At 42.7% G+C, this 18,274-nt stretch overlaps 2 protein-coding genes across 6 annotated transcripts in view; both read left to right on the plus strand.

Moving 5' to 3' along the window:
* The window catches only part of LOC110510486 (uncharacterized), an 84,879-nt gene extending 79,814 nt beyond the window's left edge, over positions 1–5,065 (plus strand). Inside the window, exon 7 of the mRNA XM_090236883.1 lies at positions 1,871–5,065. The gene's annotated coding sequence lies outside the window, so the exon portion shown is untranslated. The remainder of the gene's footprint in view (positions 1–1,870) is intronic.
* Positions 1–5,065, plus strand: part of LOC110525075 (uncharacterized) — a 42,733-nt gene extending 37,668 nt beyond the window's left edge. For 4 of the 5 annotated variants that reach the window (XM_090236875.1, XM_090236876.1, XM_090236877.1 and 1 more), the window contains one exon: positions 312–5,065. In XM_090236875.1, the coding sequence (XP_090093001.1) occupies positions 312–1,558 (1,247 nt within the window). In that variant the 3' untranslated portion in view covers positions 1,559–5,065. The remainder of the gene's footprint in view (positions 1–311) is intronic. The other variant, XR_016496485.1, reaches the window with a different exon arrangement.
* Positions 5,066–18,274: the final 13,209 nt, after the last annotated feature.

An 18,274-nucleotide genomic window follows, 5' to 3' on the forward strand; every position in this document is an offset into this window, starting at 1 on the left:
TATGGGTGTAGATGATATTATATTAGACACTGTTGTACATCCTCCATCTAGTGAGTTATGGATGTAGATTATATTATATTAGACACTGTTGTACATCCTCCATCTAGTGAGTTATGGATGTAGATGATATTATATTAGACACTGTTGTACATCCTCCATCTAGTGAGTTATGGATGTAGATGATATTATATTAGACACTGTTGTACATCCTCCATCTAGTGAGTTATGGATGTAGATGATATTATATTAGACACTGTTGTACATCCTCCAGAGAGTCAGAGTGTTGATCAGTACTGTGTGTTGTGTTGCAGTGGGAGGACAGAGCAGCAGTCCAGACTCCCCAGTGTCTCCCAGTGTGTCTGAGCTGAGACTGGTGCTGCTGGGGAGGACAGGGGCTGGGAGGAGTGCAGCAGGAAACACCATCCTGGGCAGAGAGGAGTTTGGGGCCCAGGCCAGCCCCTCTGCAGTGACCCAGAGGAGTAAGAGGAGAGAGGGGGACGTGTGTGGGAGACGGCTGGTGCTGGTGGACACTCCAGACTGGTTCTGTCCTGGACTCTCTCTGGAGGAGATGAGACAGGATGTGGGGCTCTGTGTCCGTCTGTCTGCCCCGGGACCCCACGCCTTCCTCCTGGTCATACCAGTGGAGCCCTCTAAGGGGGAGGAGAGAGGGGTGCTGGAGAGAATAGAGGAGATGTTTGGGGAGGGTTGTTGGGAACACACTGTGATTCTATTCACCCATGATGATGGCCTGAAAGAGCAGAGCATTGAGGAGTTTCTCCAAACAGGAAGTCAGGACCTCCAGCAGCTTGTAGAGAAAAGTGGGAGCAGGTACCACGTCCTCAACATTAAGGACAGGGCCCATGGCACTCAGGTATCAGAGCTGCTGGATCAGGTAGAGGAGATGGTGGCAGGAAACAGAGAGAGATTCTACAGCAGTCAGACCTACCAGGAGGCAGAGGACCAGGTTAGAGAGATGGAGGGAAAGATCCAGAGAGAGAGAGGAGAGAGGAAACAGAGGGAGGAGAGAGACTTGAGAGAGAGGCTTCAGAAGGAGTTGCAGGACTCTCTGATAAAGATAGAGGGAGTGATCCAGGAACATGAGGGAGATATCAGAACACTCAGTGAAAGAACCAGTGAACTGGAGAGACAGGTGGAAGAAGAGAGGGATGAGGAGAAGAAAAGAGAGCTGGAGAGGGAGCTGAAGAGGGAGTCTGATAGGAGGGAGGAGATGGAGAGAAAGCTGGAGAGATTTAGAGAGAAGAGAGAGAATGAGAGGAGTGAGATGGAGGAGAGACACAGACAGGAGATGGAGAACTATGAAGGAGAAGCCAGAGTTGAAGCAGAGAGAAACCTGATGAAGATAGTCCTACCTGAGTTACAGAGGAACATCATGATCTCACAGACAAAGATGGAGAGGGAGTTCAGCAGACAGATGGAGGAGAAGAATAGACAGATGAAGGAGAAGGATAGAGAGATGGAGGAGAAGGATAGAGTGATTGTGGAAAGGGATGGAGAGATAGAGGGACTGATAGAAAGAATGTGGGAAATGTGTAAATGAGTTATTGTAACTAGCCTGAAGAAGTGCTGGGATACATGGAGAGGTAGAAGAAGAGAGAGGAAGAAGACAGGGAGAACTGATGAAGATCTGAGGAATGTTTGGGCAGATGTAACCTAGTTCACCATTTCACTGAATTGGCATGACAACGAGGTTAGAGATGAGATGACTTTTTCAAGGAGGGATTGGAGAAGCTAGATAGATAAGCTAGATAACATGATATTTATCTGACAATCTAAAAACAACCTGATACTCTGTCCTGTGATGAGTGTCATGGTGGGAAAACAGGTCAGAATACTGTCTGATCCTGTCTAGAACAACCTGATACTCTGTCCTGTGATGAGTGTCATGGTGGGAAAACAGGTCAGAATACTGTCTGATCCTGTCTAGAACAACCTGATACTCTGTCCTGTGATGAGTGTCATGGTGGGAAAACAGGTCAGAATACTGTCTGATCCTGTCTAGAACAACCTGATACTCTGTCCTGTGATGAGTGTCATGGTGGGAAAACAGGTCAGAATACTGATCCTGTCTAGAACAACCTGATACTCTGTCCTGTGATGAGTGTCATGGTGGGAAAACAGGTCAGAATACTGTCTGATCCTGTCTAGAACAACCTGATACTCTGTCCTGTGATGAGTGTCATGGTGGGATAACAGGTCAGAATACTGATCCTGTCTAGAACAACCTGATACTCTGTCCTGTGATGTCATGGTGGGATAACAGGTCAGAATACTGTCTGATTCTGTCTAGATCAACCTGATACTCTATCCTGTGATGAGTGTCATGGTGGGATAACAGGTCAGAATACTGTCTGATCCTGTCTAGAACAACCTGATACTCTGTCCTGTGATGAGTGTCATGGTGGGAAAACAGGTCAGAATACTGTCTGATCCTGTCTAGAACAACCTGATACTCTGTCCTGTGATGAGTGTCATGGTGGGATAACAGGTCAGAATACTGTCTGATCCTGTCTAGAACAACCTGATACTCTGTCCTGTGATGAGTGTCATGGTGGGATAACAGGTCAGAATACTGATCCTGTCTAGAACAACCTGATACTCTGTCCTGTGATGAGTGTCATGGTGGGAAAACAGGTCAGAATACTGTCTGATCCTGTCTAGAACAACCTGATACTCTGTCCTGTGATGAGTGTCATGGTGGGAAAACAGGTCAGAATACTGTCTGATCCTGTCTAGAACAACCTGATACTCTGTCCTGTGATGAGTGTCATGGTGGGAAAACAGGTCAGAATACTGATCCTGTCTAGAACAACCTGATACTCTGTCCTGTGATGAGTGTCATGGTGGGAAAACAGGTCAGAATACTGATCCTGTCTAGAACAACCTGATACTCTGTCCTGTGATGAGTGTCATGGTGAGAAAACAGGTCAGAATACTGATCCTGTCTAGGTCAAAATCTGTACTTCTGCCCCTGAGCAAGGCAGTTAACCGAAGGATCTCCGGGCGCTGAAGACGCGGATGTCGATTATGGCAGCCCCCCCCACCTCTCATTCAGAGGGGCTGGGATAAATGCATAAGACACATTTCATTTGAATAAATTCAGTTGAAAACGGATTACGTTTCCCCCCCCCCTTTTACAGTGTCTAGAGAGAGAGGGAGGGAGGTCTGTAAAGATATTGATGAGATTTAACACAGAATTCCAAACCAACGTAGATTATTGACCTTTGCACTGCAGCCTTTTAGAATGGAGAGGGTTGTGGGGGGTCAGGAGGTCAGCGGGCGGAGTCAGAGACTGAGAACTCTAAAGATCTGAGTGAGACTTTTACCCAGTGTTTGAGGAGGTCTACTATTGAACAGAGAACCATACTGTATCTAACACACACTACTTCCTGTTCTTATTCAAATTGTTTCATGTTGAAACTTTTGTCTCCTACTTTTATATTTTCTTGGTTGGTGTTTTGTATGGTTCCCAATTAGAGACAGCTGGTAATCGTTGTCTCTAATATGGAATCATATTTAAATAACAGTTTTCCCCACCTGTGTTTGTGGGATATTGTTTTGTGTTTGTGGGATATTGTTTTGTGTTTGTGGGATATTGTTTTGTGTTTGTGGGATATTGTTTTGTGTTTGTGGGATATTGTTTTGTGTTTGTGGGATATTGTTTTGTGTTTGTGGGATATTGTTTTGTGTTTGTGCACCACGTAGTCACGGTTCGTTGATCGTTTATTGATTTAATGATTTACGACATTTCAATGGCTCCTTGTGGTTTGGTTGAACCAAGCTGGTGTAATAAGTCACCATATCTGACACCTGAAGACTGGTGGAAGCAAACAGTCTTCTGATCCACACGAGACTCTGGCTCCAAACCAATCTGTCCGTAAGAGTTATTTAATGTTGAGGAGAGTGAGAGGTCTACAGATGTCACGCCCTGACCTTAGTTATCTTTGTTTTCTTCATTATTTTGGTTAGGTCAGGGTGTGACAAGGGGTGGTTTGTTGTGTTTTTGTCCTGTCTAGGGGTTTTGTCCTGTCTGGGGGTTTTGTCCTGTCTGGGGTTTTTGTCCTGTCTGGGGTTTTTGTCCTGTCTAGGGGTTTTGTCCTGTCTGGGGTTTTTGGCCTATCTGGGGTTTTTGTCCTGTCTGGGGTTTTTGTCCTGTCTAGGGTTTTTGTCCTGTCTGGGGTTTTTGGCCTATCTGGGGTTTTTGTCCTGTCTAGGGTTTTTGTCCTGTCTAGGGGTTTTGTCCTGTCTGGGGTTTTTGTCCTGTCTGGGGTTTTTGTCCTGTCTAGGGTTTTTGTCCTGTCTAGGGGTTTTGTCCTGTCTAGGGTTTTTGTCCTGTCTAGGGTTTTTGTCCTGTCTAGGGTTTTTGTCCTGTCTGGGGTTTTTGTCCTGTCTAGGGTTTTTGTCCTGTCTAGGGTTTTTGTCCTGTCTAGGGTTTTTGTCCTGTCTAGGGTTTTTGTCCTGTCTAGGGTTTTTGTATGTTTATGGGGTTGTTTACTAGTCTAGGTGTTTTGTATGTCTATGGTTGCCTAGAGTGGTTCTCAATTAGAGGCAGCTGTTTATCGTTGTCTCTGATTGGGAACCGTATTTAGGAAGCCATATTCCTTGGGTAATCTGTGGGTGATTGTCTATGTGATGTTGCATGTTTGTACTCAGTGGCGTTATTGGTCATGTTGTTGGTTTGTTTAGTGTACTTCGTGTTCATTCATCTTACATTAAAAATATATCTTCACACTGTGCTTTAGTTTCCTCACTACGATGATCGTGACAACAGACCAGACTCCACATGGTTTCTAACCCCAGACTCTGAAGTGATTGTACAGACATGTGGACTGTACTGTAAATGAGGTCATTGAGACAGAGACTAAAAGTCAACATTGTCACTACTTTTGGTGTTCTGTAAATATTTGGAGTGGTTGAGATATTTGTCTATTGTATTGTTGACCAGGATTAGCATGGGTCAAGACACTGGAATTCCTGAAACCGTAAATAATATATAATAATTGTTTGTGAAGTTTCTTCTGATGAAAGTTATAAATGTTAATTTAAAGGCAGTTGTCATATTCTTGATTTCCTGTCTGACTCCCTGTAACACACACAGTCTATTCAGGACAGGGGGGGGGGGGGGGGGGGGGTGTTGAATGCTGGGGTTTGTGTGATGACATTATACACAGGCATGTCTAAGTCTAACACCTTCTCTCAGACAGGAAGTGGCAGCCACACCTTAACAATAATACATGTTTTTTATACAGAGCTTTTCACTGAGGCTCACTGCACTTTACATGGAATGGTAACCTACACACAAACACACACACACACACACAACTCCTGAATACTCCAAACACACACCACTAAAACACAACTCCTGAATACTCCAAACACACACACCACTAAAACACAACTACTGAATACTCCAAACACACACACACCACTAAAAACACAACTCCTGAATACTCCAAACACACACACCACTAAAACACAACTCCTGAATACTCCAAACACTAAAACATAAGTGATGGAAATGAGGGAGGTGAAGGTGAGGGAGAAGGAGAAATGAGTTAGAAGGTGAGGGAGAAGGAGAAATGAGTTAGAAGGTGAGGGAGAAGGAGAAATGAGTTAGAAAGTGAGGGGTGGAAAGAAGAAAAGAGTGAGGACGTTCAGGGTGAGGGGTGATGAGAAGGAAAGGTTGGTGATGAAGGAGGGGAGAGGAGAGGAGAGGGGGCTGGTGAGAGGTGAGGAGAGGAGACTGGTGAGGGGTGATGAGAAGGAAAGAGTGAGGACGTTCAGGGTGAGGGGTGATGAGAAGGAAAGGTTGGTGATGAAGGAGGGGAGAGGAGAGGAGGCTGGCGAGAGGTGAGGAGAGGAGATAGGAGAGAGGTGAGGAGAAGAGGCAGGTGAGTGGTGAGGAGAGGAGGCTGGTGAGAGGTGAGGAGAGGAGGCTGGCGAGAGGTGAGGAGAGGGGACTGGTGAGAGGAGAAGGGGCTGGTGAGAGGTGAGGAGAGGGGCAGGTGAGTGGAGAGGAGAGGAGGCTGGCGAGAGGTGAGGAGAGGAGGCAGGTGAGAGGTGAGGAGAAGAGGCAGGTGAGTGGTGAGGAGAGGAGGCTGGTGAGAGGTGAGGAGAGGAGGCTGGCGAGAGGTGAGGAGAGGGGACTGGTGAGAGGAGAAGGGCCTGGTGAGAGGTGAGGAGAAGAGGCAGGTGAGTGGTGAGGAGAGGAGAGGAGGCTGGCGAGAGGTGAGGAGAGGAGGCAGGTGAGAGGTGAGGAGAAGAGGCAGGTGAGTGGTGAGGAGAGGAGGCTGGTGAGAGGTGAGGAGAGGAGGCTGGCGAGAGGTGAGGAGAGGGGACTGGTGAGAGGAGAAGGGGCTGGTGAGAGGTGAGGAGAGGGGCAGGTGAGTGGTGAGGAGAGGAGGCTGGTGAGAGGTGAGAGGTTAGGAGAGGGGGCAGGTGAGTGGTGAGGAGAGGAGGCTGGTGAGAGGTGAGAGGTTAGGAGAGGGGGCAGGTGAGAGATGAGGCGATAGGATTGCCTGTAAATGGACAGAAACAACCACACATAAAGGTTATAACTATCAAGTAGTTCAGATGTAGTCCTATACAAACATCAAATATATTATTATTAAGTATTGTCATGCTAGTCACCTGTACATCCTCCACAGACAACCCTAAAGACAACTCCACATGACTCCCTAATGAAGGAGAAATGAGGCATTATCAGGCATTATTAGAAGCATGTCAGTTACCCAGTAAATGAACAGTGGTGAAATGTGATCCTCATACTAGTCGTACAGATCAAATCTCCATAGGTAATCATAAAGCAGAGGGAATGGCTGAGGTGGCTGCCTTGGTGAGAGAAAGTGTTAGAGGACCACATGTAAATATTGTGGATTCCGGAGGAAAAATTGGCTAAATTTGACACAGGAAAACATGTTTTGGGTTGAAGATTCTAGGTGAAATGACAGAGGAGTGGATACTAAAGGTAACACATTGTCAGGGATTTCCTCCTCTTCCGAAGAGGAGAGGCGAAAAGGATCAGAGGACCAATATGCGGCGTGGTAAGTGTCCAGGGTTCTTTTAATAAGAAATAGTACACATGAACAACTGACTACAAAAACAATAAACGTGGAAACACAAAAACAGCCCTATCTGGTGCAAAACACAGAGACAGGAACAATCACCCACAAACACACAGTGAAACCCAGGCTACCTAAGTATGATTCTCAATCAGAGACAACGAATGTCACCTGCCTCTGATTGAGAACCATACTAGGCCGAAACATAGAAATACCCAAATCATAGAAAAACAAACATAGACTGCCCACCCCAACTCAAGCCCTGACCATACTAAATAAATACAAAACAAAGGAAATAAAGGTCAGAACGTGAAACACATTTAAATTATATGACACAACACTCTCAGAAGGCCTTGGGGGGGTTTAAATCATGAGACATTTTATGTGGTTTTATTTGGAAATAAATGTAGATTATATGTCGTCTTATTCTGGAATAGGATTCTGGAATGGAAGGGTGGAGGGGTCACAAGGAATTAGTATAGGTGTTACCTAACCTAAAATGAACTGGGGTCACGAGGAATTAGTATGGGTGTTACCTAACCTAAAATGAACTGAGGTCACAAGGAATTAGTATAGGTGTTACCTAACCTAAAATGAACTGGGGTCACGAGGAATTAGTATAGGTGTTACCTAACCTAAAATGAACTGGGGTCACAAGGAATTAGTATAGGTGTTACCTAACCTAAAATGAACTGGGGTCATGAGGAATTAGTATAGGTGTTACCTAACCTAAAATAAACTGGGGTCACGAGGAATTAGTATAGGTGTTACCAAACCTAAAATGAACTTTAATTAGTTTTATGTGGTGTGGTGGTTATGGAGAATCATGGGGAAAAGGAGACCTGTGAATCGTTAGACTCGGTGGAGAGATCATGTCGCCGTGTTGTGGGATTTATCGGATGGGGTCTTTTCAATGCAGGTAAATTGGGTTTGCAGAAGGATGGAAATGTTTTGAAGAGGTATTTACATGGTTTCCTAAGGACAGGGAGAGAAACGGAGAGGAAACATTTTAATGGTGTGGAAAGCCCTGTTTACTAGACATCTCTAATGAGGAATGATCAACCTCAATTGAAATGAACAGAACAGGGGGATTTAATTATATAAATAATGAGAAACACTATTCTCTATTCAAATTGTACCATTACTTTAGGAGATTATTATTTCCGTAGAGTTATAAAGAGTTGTAATTCTAAGATGATTAGTTAGTCGAATTGGTTTATTTTTTTTAAATCACGTGTTTGAAAGGGGAAAATGACCAGTTCCCTGAGGTCCTGGTTTTGGGTACTTATACAGTGGTACTGTGTTCAGGCTGCCTGTAGAAAGGAAACTATATGTTAATAAGGAAAGACAGTAACTTCTAATGGATTGTGATATATGTATTGTGATATATGTATTGTGATATATGTATTGTGATATATGTATTGTGATATATGTATTGTGATATATGTATTGTGATATACTGTATGTATTGTGATATATGTATTGTGATATATGTATTGGGATATACTGTAAGTATTGTGATATATGTATTGTGATATATGTATTGTGATATATGTATTGTGATATATGTATTGTGATATATGTATTGTGATATACTGTATGTATTGTGATATATGTATTGTGATATATGTATTGGGATATACTGTATGTATTGTGATATATGTATTGTGATATATGTATTGTGATATATGTATTGTGATATATGTATTGTGATATACTGTATGTATTGTGATATATGTATTGTGATATATGTATTGGGATATACTGTATGTATTGTGATATATGTATTGTGATATATGTATTGTGATATATGTATTGTGATATATGTATTGTGATATATAGATTGTGATATACAGTGCCTTGCGAAAGTATTCGGCCCCCTTGAACTTTGCGACCTTTCGCCACATTTCAGGCTTCAAACATAAAGATATAAAACTGTATTTTTTTGTGAAGAATCAACAACAAGTGGGACACAATCATGAAGTGGAAGGACATTTATTGGATATTTTCAACTTTTTTAACAAATCAAAAACTGAAAAATTGGGCGTGCAAAATTGTGTGGCTGTGTGATTCTGATAGGGAAAAGAAGACAAAAAAGAACCAGAAAAAGAAGAATCACTCAGCCACACATTTATCAAGGCTGATGGCTTCATATCACTTGTGTTCTTTTCCCTATCAGAATCACTCTGCCACACATTTATCAAGGCTGATGGCTTCATATCACTTGTGTTCTTTTCCCTATCAGAATCACTCAGCCACACATTTATCAAGGCTGATGGCTTCATATCACTTGTGTTCTTTTCCCTATCAGAATCACTCTGCCACACATTTATCAAGGCTGATGGCTTCATATCACTTGTGTTCTTTTCCCTATCAGAATCACTCAGCCACACATTTATCAAGGCTGATGGCTTCATATTACTTGTGTTCTTTTCCCTATCAGAATCACTCTGCCACACATTTATCAAGGCTGATGGCTTCATATCACTTGTGTTCTTTTCCCTATCAGAATCACTCAGCCACACATTTATCAAGGCTGATGGCTTCATATCACTTGTGTTCTTTTCCCTATCAGAATCACTCTGCCACACATTTATCAAGGCTGATAGCTTCATATCACTTGTGTTCTTTTCCCTATCAGAATCACTCTGCCACACATTTATCAAGGCTGATAGCTTCATATCACTTGTGTTCTTTTCCCTATCAGAATCACTCTGCCACACATTTATCAAGGCTGATAGCTTCATATCACTTGTGTTCTTTTCCCTATCAGAATCACTCTGCCACAAATTTATCAAGGCTGATAGCTTCATATCACTTGTGTTCTTTTCCCTATCAGAATCACTCAGCCACACATTTATCAAGGCTGATAGCTCCATATCACTTGTGTTCTTTTCCCTATCAGAATCACTCAGCCACACATTTATCAAGGCTGATAGCTTCATATCACTTGTGTTCTTTTCCCTATCAGAATCACTCAGCCACACATTTATCAAGGCTGATAGCTTCATATCACTTGTGTTTAATTTAGATTAATTTCACTTGATCGGGTGCAAGGAACCCAGAATGAGGAACTGAAAATTCCAACAAGCATTAAGATGCCAGACAATGTTTTTTCTATTAGCAGACTGATGGAAAGAGCTCTCTATTGGCCGTGGACTGCCCGGTGATGACCTCATCTAATTTTACATTGTGGTCATTTATCAGACGCTCTTATCCAGAGCGACCTACATATAAGGATTGTTCCCATTGGCAGTTTGAAATGACTCAAGTCCACATTTTTTGCATATCCGATTCTAATCTGTTATTTTTCCTGCAGTCTGAACAGCAAAAAGCAGATGGAATTGGACATTTCAAGTCACATTTCAAACCACCTTCATAAGTGATTTTAAGTCAGATACAAATCTGATTCCTGGCAATGTGACTTGTGTCTGAACTGTCAAATCTGATTTATTTGCCCTCAAGTGGTTTTTAGGCTGTTGTTTGGCATATCTTGTTGCTTCCTAGCTACTCTGTTGACAGTTTGACAAGAACATGAGAGAGCTAACTAGCTTGTTAGTTGTTTACAAACAAATGAGTGAATATGGTAGAAAGGTAAACAGCTAGCTAGCTGACTGCTGTGGCTAGCTAATTGACTGGTGTGACTAGCTAGCTGACTGCTGTGGCTAGCTAATTGACTGGTGTGACTAGCCAGTTGACTGCTGTGGCTAGCTAATTGACTGGTGTGACTAGCTAATTGACTGGTGTGACTAGCTAGCTGACTGCTGTGGCTAGCTAATTGACTGGTGTGACTAGCTAGTTGACTGATGTGGCTAGCTAAACGACGCTGTGGCTAGCTAATTGACTGGTCAAATCAAATCAAATCAAATTTTATTTGTCACATACACATGGTTAGCAGATGTTAATGCGAGTGTAGCGAAATGCTTGTGCTTCTAGTTCCGACAATGCAGTAATAACAAGTAATCTAACTAACAATTCCAAAACTACTGTCTTGTACACAGTGTGAGGGGATAAAGAATATGTACATAAGGATATATGAATGAGTGATGGTACAGAGCAGCATAGGCAGATACAGTAGATGGTATCGACTAGTGTGTCGATGGTGTGGCTAGCTAGCTGACTGCTGTGGCTAGCTAATTGACTGCTGTGGCTAGCTAATTGACTGCTGTGGCTAGCTAATTGACTGCTGTGACTGCGGTGATTATACATGGGTATAATAACATGGGTTGAATAACATGGGTTGAACAACATGGGTATAATAGCATGGGTATAATAACATGGGTTGAATAACATGGGTTGAACATCATGGGTATAATAGCATGGGTATAATAACATGGGTTGAATAACATGGGTATAATAACATGGGTATAATAACATGGGTATAATAGCATGGGTAGGATAACATGGTTTGAATAACATGGGTTGAACAACATGGGTATAATAGCATGGGTAGAATAACATGGGTATAATAACATGGGTATAATAACATGGGTATAATAGCATGGGTATAATAACATGAGTTGAATAACATGGGTTGAACAACATGGGTATAATAGCATGGGTATAATAACATGGGTTGAATAACATGGGCATAATAACATGGGTTGAATAACATGGGTATAATAGCATGGGTATAATACCATGGGTTGAATAACATGGGTATAATAGCATGGGTATAATAACATGGGTTGAATAACATGGGTATAATAACATGGGTTGAATTTTACCTTTATTTAACTAGGCAAGTCAGTTAAGAACAAATTCTTATTTTCAATGACGGCCTAGGAACAGTGGGTTAACCGCCTGTTCAGGGGCAGAATGACAGATGTGTACCTTGTCAGCTCGGGGATTTGAACTTGCAACCTAACATGGGTATAATAACATGGGTATAATAACATGGGTATAATAACATGGGTAGAATAACATGGGTAGATTAACATGGGTAGAATAACATGGGTAGAATAACATGGGTAGAATAACATGGGTATAATAACATATGTCTTATAATGAAGGCTATTATGGTCAGATAAAATAGGATTAGATGAAGGCTAATACAAGTTTATAACAAAGTAATAATGTAATAGTAGCTGTGTTAGTATTACTATATTACCGTACTTTAATAGTCCCAGACTAACAGTGAGTCTAGTAGATAGGAGGCCTATTATATCAGTACCATCATTATTATACAGGTTTTTATGGCTTTGCAGAACCAAAAAACTCCAAATGGACCAAAGGAGGAAGAAAGCACAGCATTTCACTTCCTGGATTTCACTTTCCCCTCTGAACCAGAATAGAAAGTTAGGCAATATAATGAACCTGAACACCGTGTGGGTAAACCACATGCAGCCAGCCCATGTCTGTGCCACCTTCTATGATCTGAGTATGATGAGCATGGTGTGTCAGTGGAAACCTGGGGTGTGTTCACGACCCCTCAAACCCACACGGAAACCAGCAGAAGCAAACTGAAGGAAAAGGGGAGGGACCAACATGAATTTGTCCAGAAGAAACTTGAATTTTTATTGAAAAGCATGTTTTTGTTCAAAGTTAATGGTTTCCGTTACAAACTGTTTGTTACGGTTTTGTTCTGAATGAACAGACCTCCGGGTGTTCAGACCAGTGTCTCCCAATCCTGGTTCTGGAAACCCAAAGGGGAGCACTCACAACCCTGATTCAAATCAAAGGTTTGATGATGACTTTATTAGTTGAATCAAGTCTGAGGGCTCGTGCAAACAGCACTAACTGTTATATAGACCTGATAACACTGTTATATAGACATAACACTGTTATATAGACATTATAACACTGTTATATAGACATTATAACACTGCTATATAGACATTATAACACTGTTATATAGACCTCATAACACTGTTATATAGACATTATAACACTAACTGTGAGAATCACACTGTTTCATTCAGTGGAAACTATTGCAGCTCATACTGTATCTATCATGCATGTTGGTCCCAGTAGTTTCCTTTGGAAATGATGAGTGTGTACCTAACCTCATCTGTTTCATTGGCTGTTAGCAGGCTCCCACACTAAAGGACTGTTAGCAGGCTCCCACACTAAAGGACTGTTAGCAGGCTCCCACACTAAAGGACTGTTAGCAGGCTCCCACACTAAAGGACTGTTAGCAGGCTCCCACACTAAAGGACTGTTAGCAGGCTCCCACACTAAAGGACTGTTAGCAGGCTCCCACACTAAAGGACTGTTAGAAGGTTCCCACACTAAAGGACTGTTGGCAGACTACCACACTAAAGGACCGTTAGCAGGTTCCCACACTAAAGGACCGTTAGCAGGTTCCCACACTAAAGGACTGTTGGCAGACTACCACACTAAAGGACTGTTAGCAGGTTCCCACACTAAAGGACTGTTAGCAGGCTGCCACACTAAAGGACTGTTGGCAGACTACCACACTAAAGGACTGTTAGCAGACACACTTATCCAGAGAGACTATCAGTTTAGTGTGTTCATCTGAAGATAGCTAGGTGGGACAAGTTCGACATACCGGAACCAACAAGTTCACCACACTTTGACATTTAAACATTGGCGTGCTTCTGCCTGGTTTGTTAGGCCGATTTAGTTACAGCTTAGTCATTTAACAAACATTTTATCCAGAGGGACTCACAGAAGCAGATTAGGGTGAAGTGGTGAGGCTGATCTCAATTCCGGTTCAGGAGGTAAGACGAAACATGATAGCACTAGCAAACACTTGAGTGGAGAGAGAAGAACTGTGGTAAATCACCACAGAAGAACTGTGGTAAATCACCACAGAAGAACTGTGGTAAATCGAGCAGAGGATGGTGCTACGAGCAGCAGGCCAGCGTGGAGTAGCCAGGCTCAGCAAGAGAAGATTGTGTAAATATATGCTTTGTGTCGAGGGGAACATGATTAAGGTGAATGTGGAAGCAATGTGAAGGTTAAGTGCTCTAATTGTGGGGGAGAACACGGTGCAACATTTGGTGGATGGCAGGTACAGAGAGAGGCTAGAGAGGCTCACATATATACAATTAGTCATGATGTATCATATGTAGAGGCTGTAAAACAGATTGGTGGACTTGAAGTGTGGACTGATGGAGCTTCCATAGCTGCTCCTGTAGTAAGTGGACCTACTGTCAGACTGATGGAGCTTCCATAGCTGCTCCTGTAGTAAGTGAACCTACTGGCAGACTGATGGAGCTTCCATAGCTGCTCCTGTAGTAAGTGAACCTACTGTCAGACTGATGGAGCTTCCATAGCTGCTCCTGTAGTAAGTGAACCTACTGTCAGACTGATGGAGCTTCCATAGCTGCTCCTGTAGTAACTGAACCTACTGTCAGACTGATGGAGCTTCCATAGCTGCTCCTGTAGTAAGTGAACCTACTGTCAGACTGATGGAGCTTCCATAGCTGCTCCTGTAGTAAGTGGACCTACTGTCAGACTGATGGAGCTTCCATAGCTGCTCCTGTAGTAAGTGAACCTACTGTCAGACTGATGGAGCTTCCATAGCTGCTCCTGTAGTAAGTGAACCTACTGTCAGACTGATGGAGCTTCCATAGCTGCTCCTGTAGTAAGTGAACCTACTGTCAGACTGATGGAGCTTCCATAGCTGCTCCTGTAGTAAGTGAACCTACTGGCAGACTGATGGAGCTTCCATAGCTGCTCCTGTAGTAAGTGAACCTACTGTCAGACTGATGGAGCTTCCATAGCTGCTCCTGTAGTAAGTGAACCTACTGTCAGACTGATGGAGCTTCCATAGCTGCTCCTGTAGTGAACCTACAGTCACACTGATGGAGCTTCCATAGCTGCTCCTGTAGTAAGTGAACCTACTGTCAGACTGATGGAGCTTCCATAGCTGCTCCTGTAGTAAGTGAACCTACTGTCAGACTGATGGAGCTTCCATAGCTGCTCCTGTAGTAAGTGAACCTACTGTCAGACTGATGGAGCTTCCATAGCTGCTCCTGTAGTAAGTGAACCTACTGTCAGACTGATGGAGCTTCCATAGTTGCTCCTGTTGGGCTGGTGTTTCTTTTTTTCCCTCGTCTTCTCCCCTTTTTCATGGTATCCAATTGGTAGTTACAGTCTTGTCTCCTCGCTGCAACTCCCGTACAGAGTCGGGAGAGGTGAAGGTTGAGAGCCGCGCATCCTCAAAAAACACAATCAAACCAAGCCGCACTCGCTTCTTGACACAATGCCCACTTAACCCGGAAGCCAGCCACACTAATGTGTCGGAGGAAACACCGTACACCTGGCGACCGTGTCAGCGTGCACTGTGCCCGGGGCCCGCCACAGGAGTCACTAGCTTGACCCCAGGTTTAAGAGGTTAGCCTTCAGTGATGACAGAGCGATTGATGAGGCTATTCAGATATCCTCAGCAGCAGGGTGGGACAGCCCTAGCAGTCAGCTGGCTCAGACACCAGGGCAACAGGAAGAAGAGGGACCAGATGGACCAGAAGCACCAGCAGTAGTGCCACAAACGTCTGCTGTTTGGATGCTGTTTGACGAGACAGCAACTGAGTGCGAAGGAATCCCTCAGCAGATGCCATAATGGAGGTCCAGTCCTATTTGGAGGAGCCCCTCCTCCAACGATTATGTTATGTTGTTCAGATTGTATTCATTTTTAATTGTTACATTTGTATGCACTTTGTTTATAAACATTAAAAAGTTATACTTAAAATGCAAATGTTTAATAGCATTATTGTTCATGTCAAACCAATGCATTTTTAATACATTGTGGTTAAGGTAGAGTATGATTTCATTTAATAATTTAATTTGAATTGTTTTAACACCAATCATAGTCAAACTGTCGCAAACTGTTTGACTTGAAAAAACACAAAGAGCCGTTTGGGGCCAAAAAGAGCTGGACTGCCAACAACAGCCCCCTAAATCATGTCTTGACTTTCTGATTTGTAAATTCACCGCAGTTCCCAACATTGACCAGCAGGTGAAAATGATACTCTCTTCTCAGAAAGTAAATGACCACCAGTCAGCTACATTTATTTTGTTAGGAGGGGATGGAAAAGCACTGAGACTGTTTGTCATGGAAGCAATTTCACTCATTTACTCATGTGAATGTGTCCAAAGAGATAAGAGAAGCTAATATTGATAGTCACTGTTAAATCTTTACAGCTCAGGATAATATGACTATAATTAAAGATCATCACTACCATCTGCTGGCTGGATCGGTCTTCTGATTTTAATTGAAACAGTTTTCAGAACTTCAGATATATTTTTACATTTTACCATAAGATCTGTAGTCCATTAATTGTCATACTTTTTTAGTAATCGAAACCACAACTCTGGCATTGCAAGCGCTATGCTCGACCAACTGAGCTACATTCTTAAAATCTGATTTTAACCCTAAATCACACTGCTAACCTTATGCCTAACATTAAACTAAGATCAGAAATGTACATTTCTGTTTTCATGACATGTTACGAAGGCCTGTAGACAATTTGGACTTTGTGACTGGGTTTTCTATTAACCAGATAGGCTGGGGGGGGGGGGGGGGGGGGGGGGGGGGAGTTTACTCCAAGTGCCTGTGCAAAGGTGAAATTAAAAGTTGTGTCTCAGCATAGGACTGAGGTGTAGATTGTTCTGTAAAAACGTGTAGAAATGCACATATAGTGACTATTAGAGTGGTTATGGATTTAAATCAACTATTTTGAATGTGAAGAGGAGGACGTGAAGACCAGTAAAGGTAAGAGGAGATCTCAGTATATTTCACTTTCCAAACTAGACACAACAGTCATGTTTTAAAACAATGAGGACTGGAGAACGAGGAAGTGATGTTTGTATCTGTGTGATTGAGCAAAAGAGAGAATTTGATGAAAGGTAATGATGTAAATATGAATGTTTTCTCTTTTTATTGCAGTTAATATGGCAGAGTCCAGAGTTCATAGTAAGTCACCATGCTATAATTAATGATTAACTTTTCATGTATCTGGGAGAACAGAACTAAACCAACTATTGAAAATGAAATGTGTTTGTGGTTTAATTTGTCTTTATGTGTAAATGTGTGTCTGGATGAAATGTGTTTGTAACATGAGGAGTTGTAGCTGAGTTTGTGTCTGTGAGAAACAGCTCTACTGCTCCACAGTGACCTCTCCCTCCAAACATCTCTTTATTATAGAACCCATTTAATCCAGTCTGACACAATATGGAAGAATATCAACCTTTTGTACTTTACTGGCTCTAGAGAAGTTAAAGTTGTACATATCAACAAATAAGTTGTTCTCCTGAGTGGCGCAGCGATCTATGGTGCTGTGTCTCAGTGTGAGAGGTGTCTCTACAGACTCTGGTTCAATTCCAGGCTGTATCACAACTTCCCATGATTGGGTGTCCCATAGGGGTGGAGGACAATTTGTTTGTCTGGGGTAGGCTGTCATTGTAAATAAGAACTTGTTCTGAACTGACTTGCCTCGTTAAATAAATAAAATATGTATCCAGAGCCATTAGGATTAAGTGCCTTGCTCAAGGGCATATTATGTTATCCTAGTTTCCTCAGGGATTCAAACCAGCGACGTTTGGGTTACTGGCCCAAGTGCTCAGCTTCCTGACAAACATTTCTGACTAATGGGAAAATACAGTGCCTCTAATTTATTCTAATTTTATAATTTATTTTAGATATGCCTGTATCTGTACTTGATAGTATACATTTGAGGGTATTGGCATGTGGGTGTTAGGGTTAGGGCATGTGGGTAACAGGACTGGGGTGTGTGGGTCATTGAGTTTAGGTGTGTGGGTAAGTGGGCTGAGGTATATAGATATTGAGGTTGAGGAATAGGGGTAACAGGGCTGGGGTGTGTGGGTCATTGAGTTTAGGTGTGTGGGTAAGTGGGCTGAGGTATATAGATATTGAGGTTGAGGAATAGGGGTAACAGGACTGGGGTGTGTGGGTCATTGAGTTTAGGTGTGTGGGTAAGTGGGCTGAGGTATATAGATATTGAGGTTGAGGAATAGGGGTAACAGGGCTGGGGTGTGTGGGTCATTGAGTTTAGGTGTGTGGGTAAGTGGGCTGAGGTATATAGATATTGAGGTTGAGGAATAGGGGTAACAGGACTGGGGTGTGTGGGTCATTGAGTTTAGGTGTGTGGGTAAGTGGGCTGAGGTATATAGATATTGAGGTTGAGGAATAGGGGTAACAGGACTGGGGTGTGTGGGTCATTGAGTTTAGGTGTGTGGGTAAGTGGGCTGAGGTATATAGATATTGA

Source organism: Oncorhynchus mykiss, chromosome 6 (genome assembly GCF_057628025.1).
Source record: "Oncorhynchus mykiss isolate SJ-2025 chromosome 6, ASM5762802v1, whole genome shotgun sequence".
NCBI lineage: Eukaryota > Metazoa > Chordata > Actinopteri > Salmoniformes > Salmonidae > Oncorhynchus > Oncorhynchus mykiss.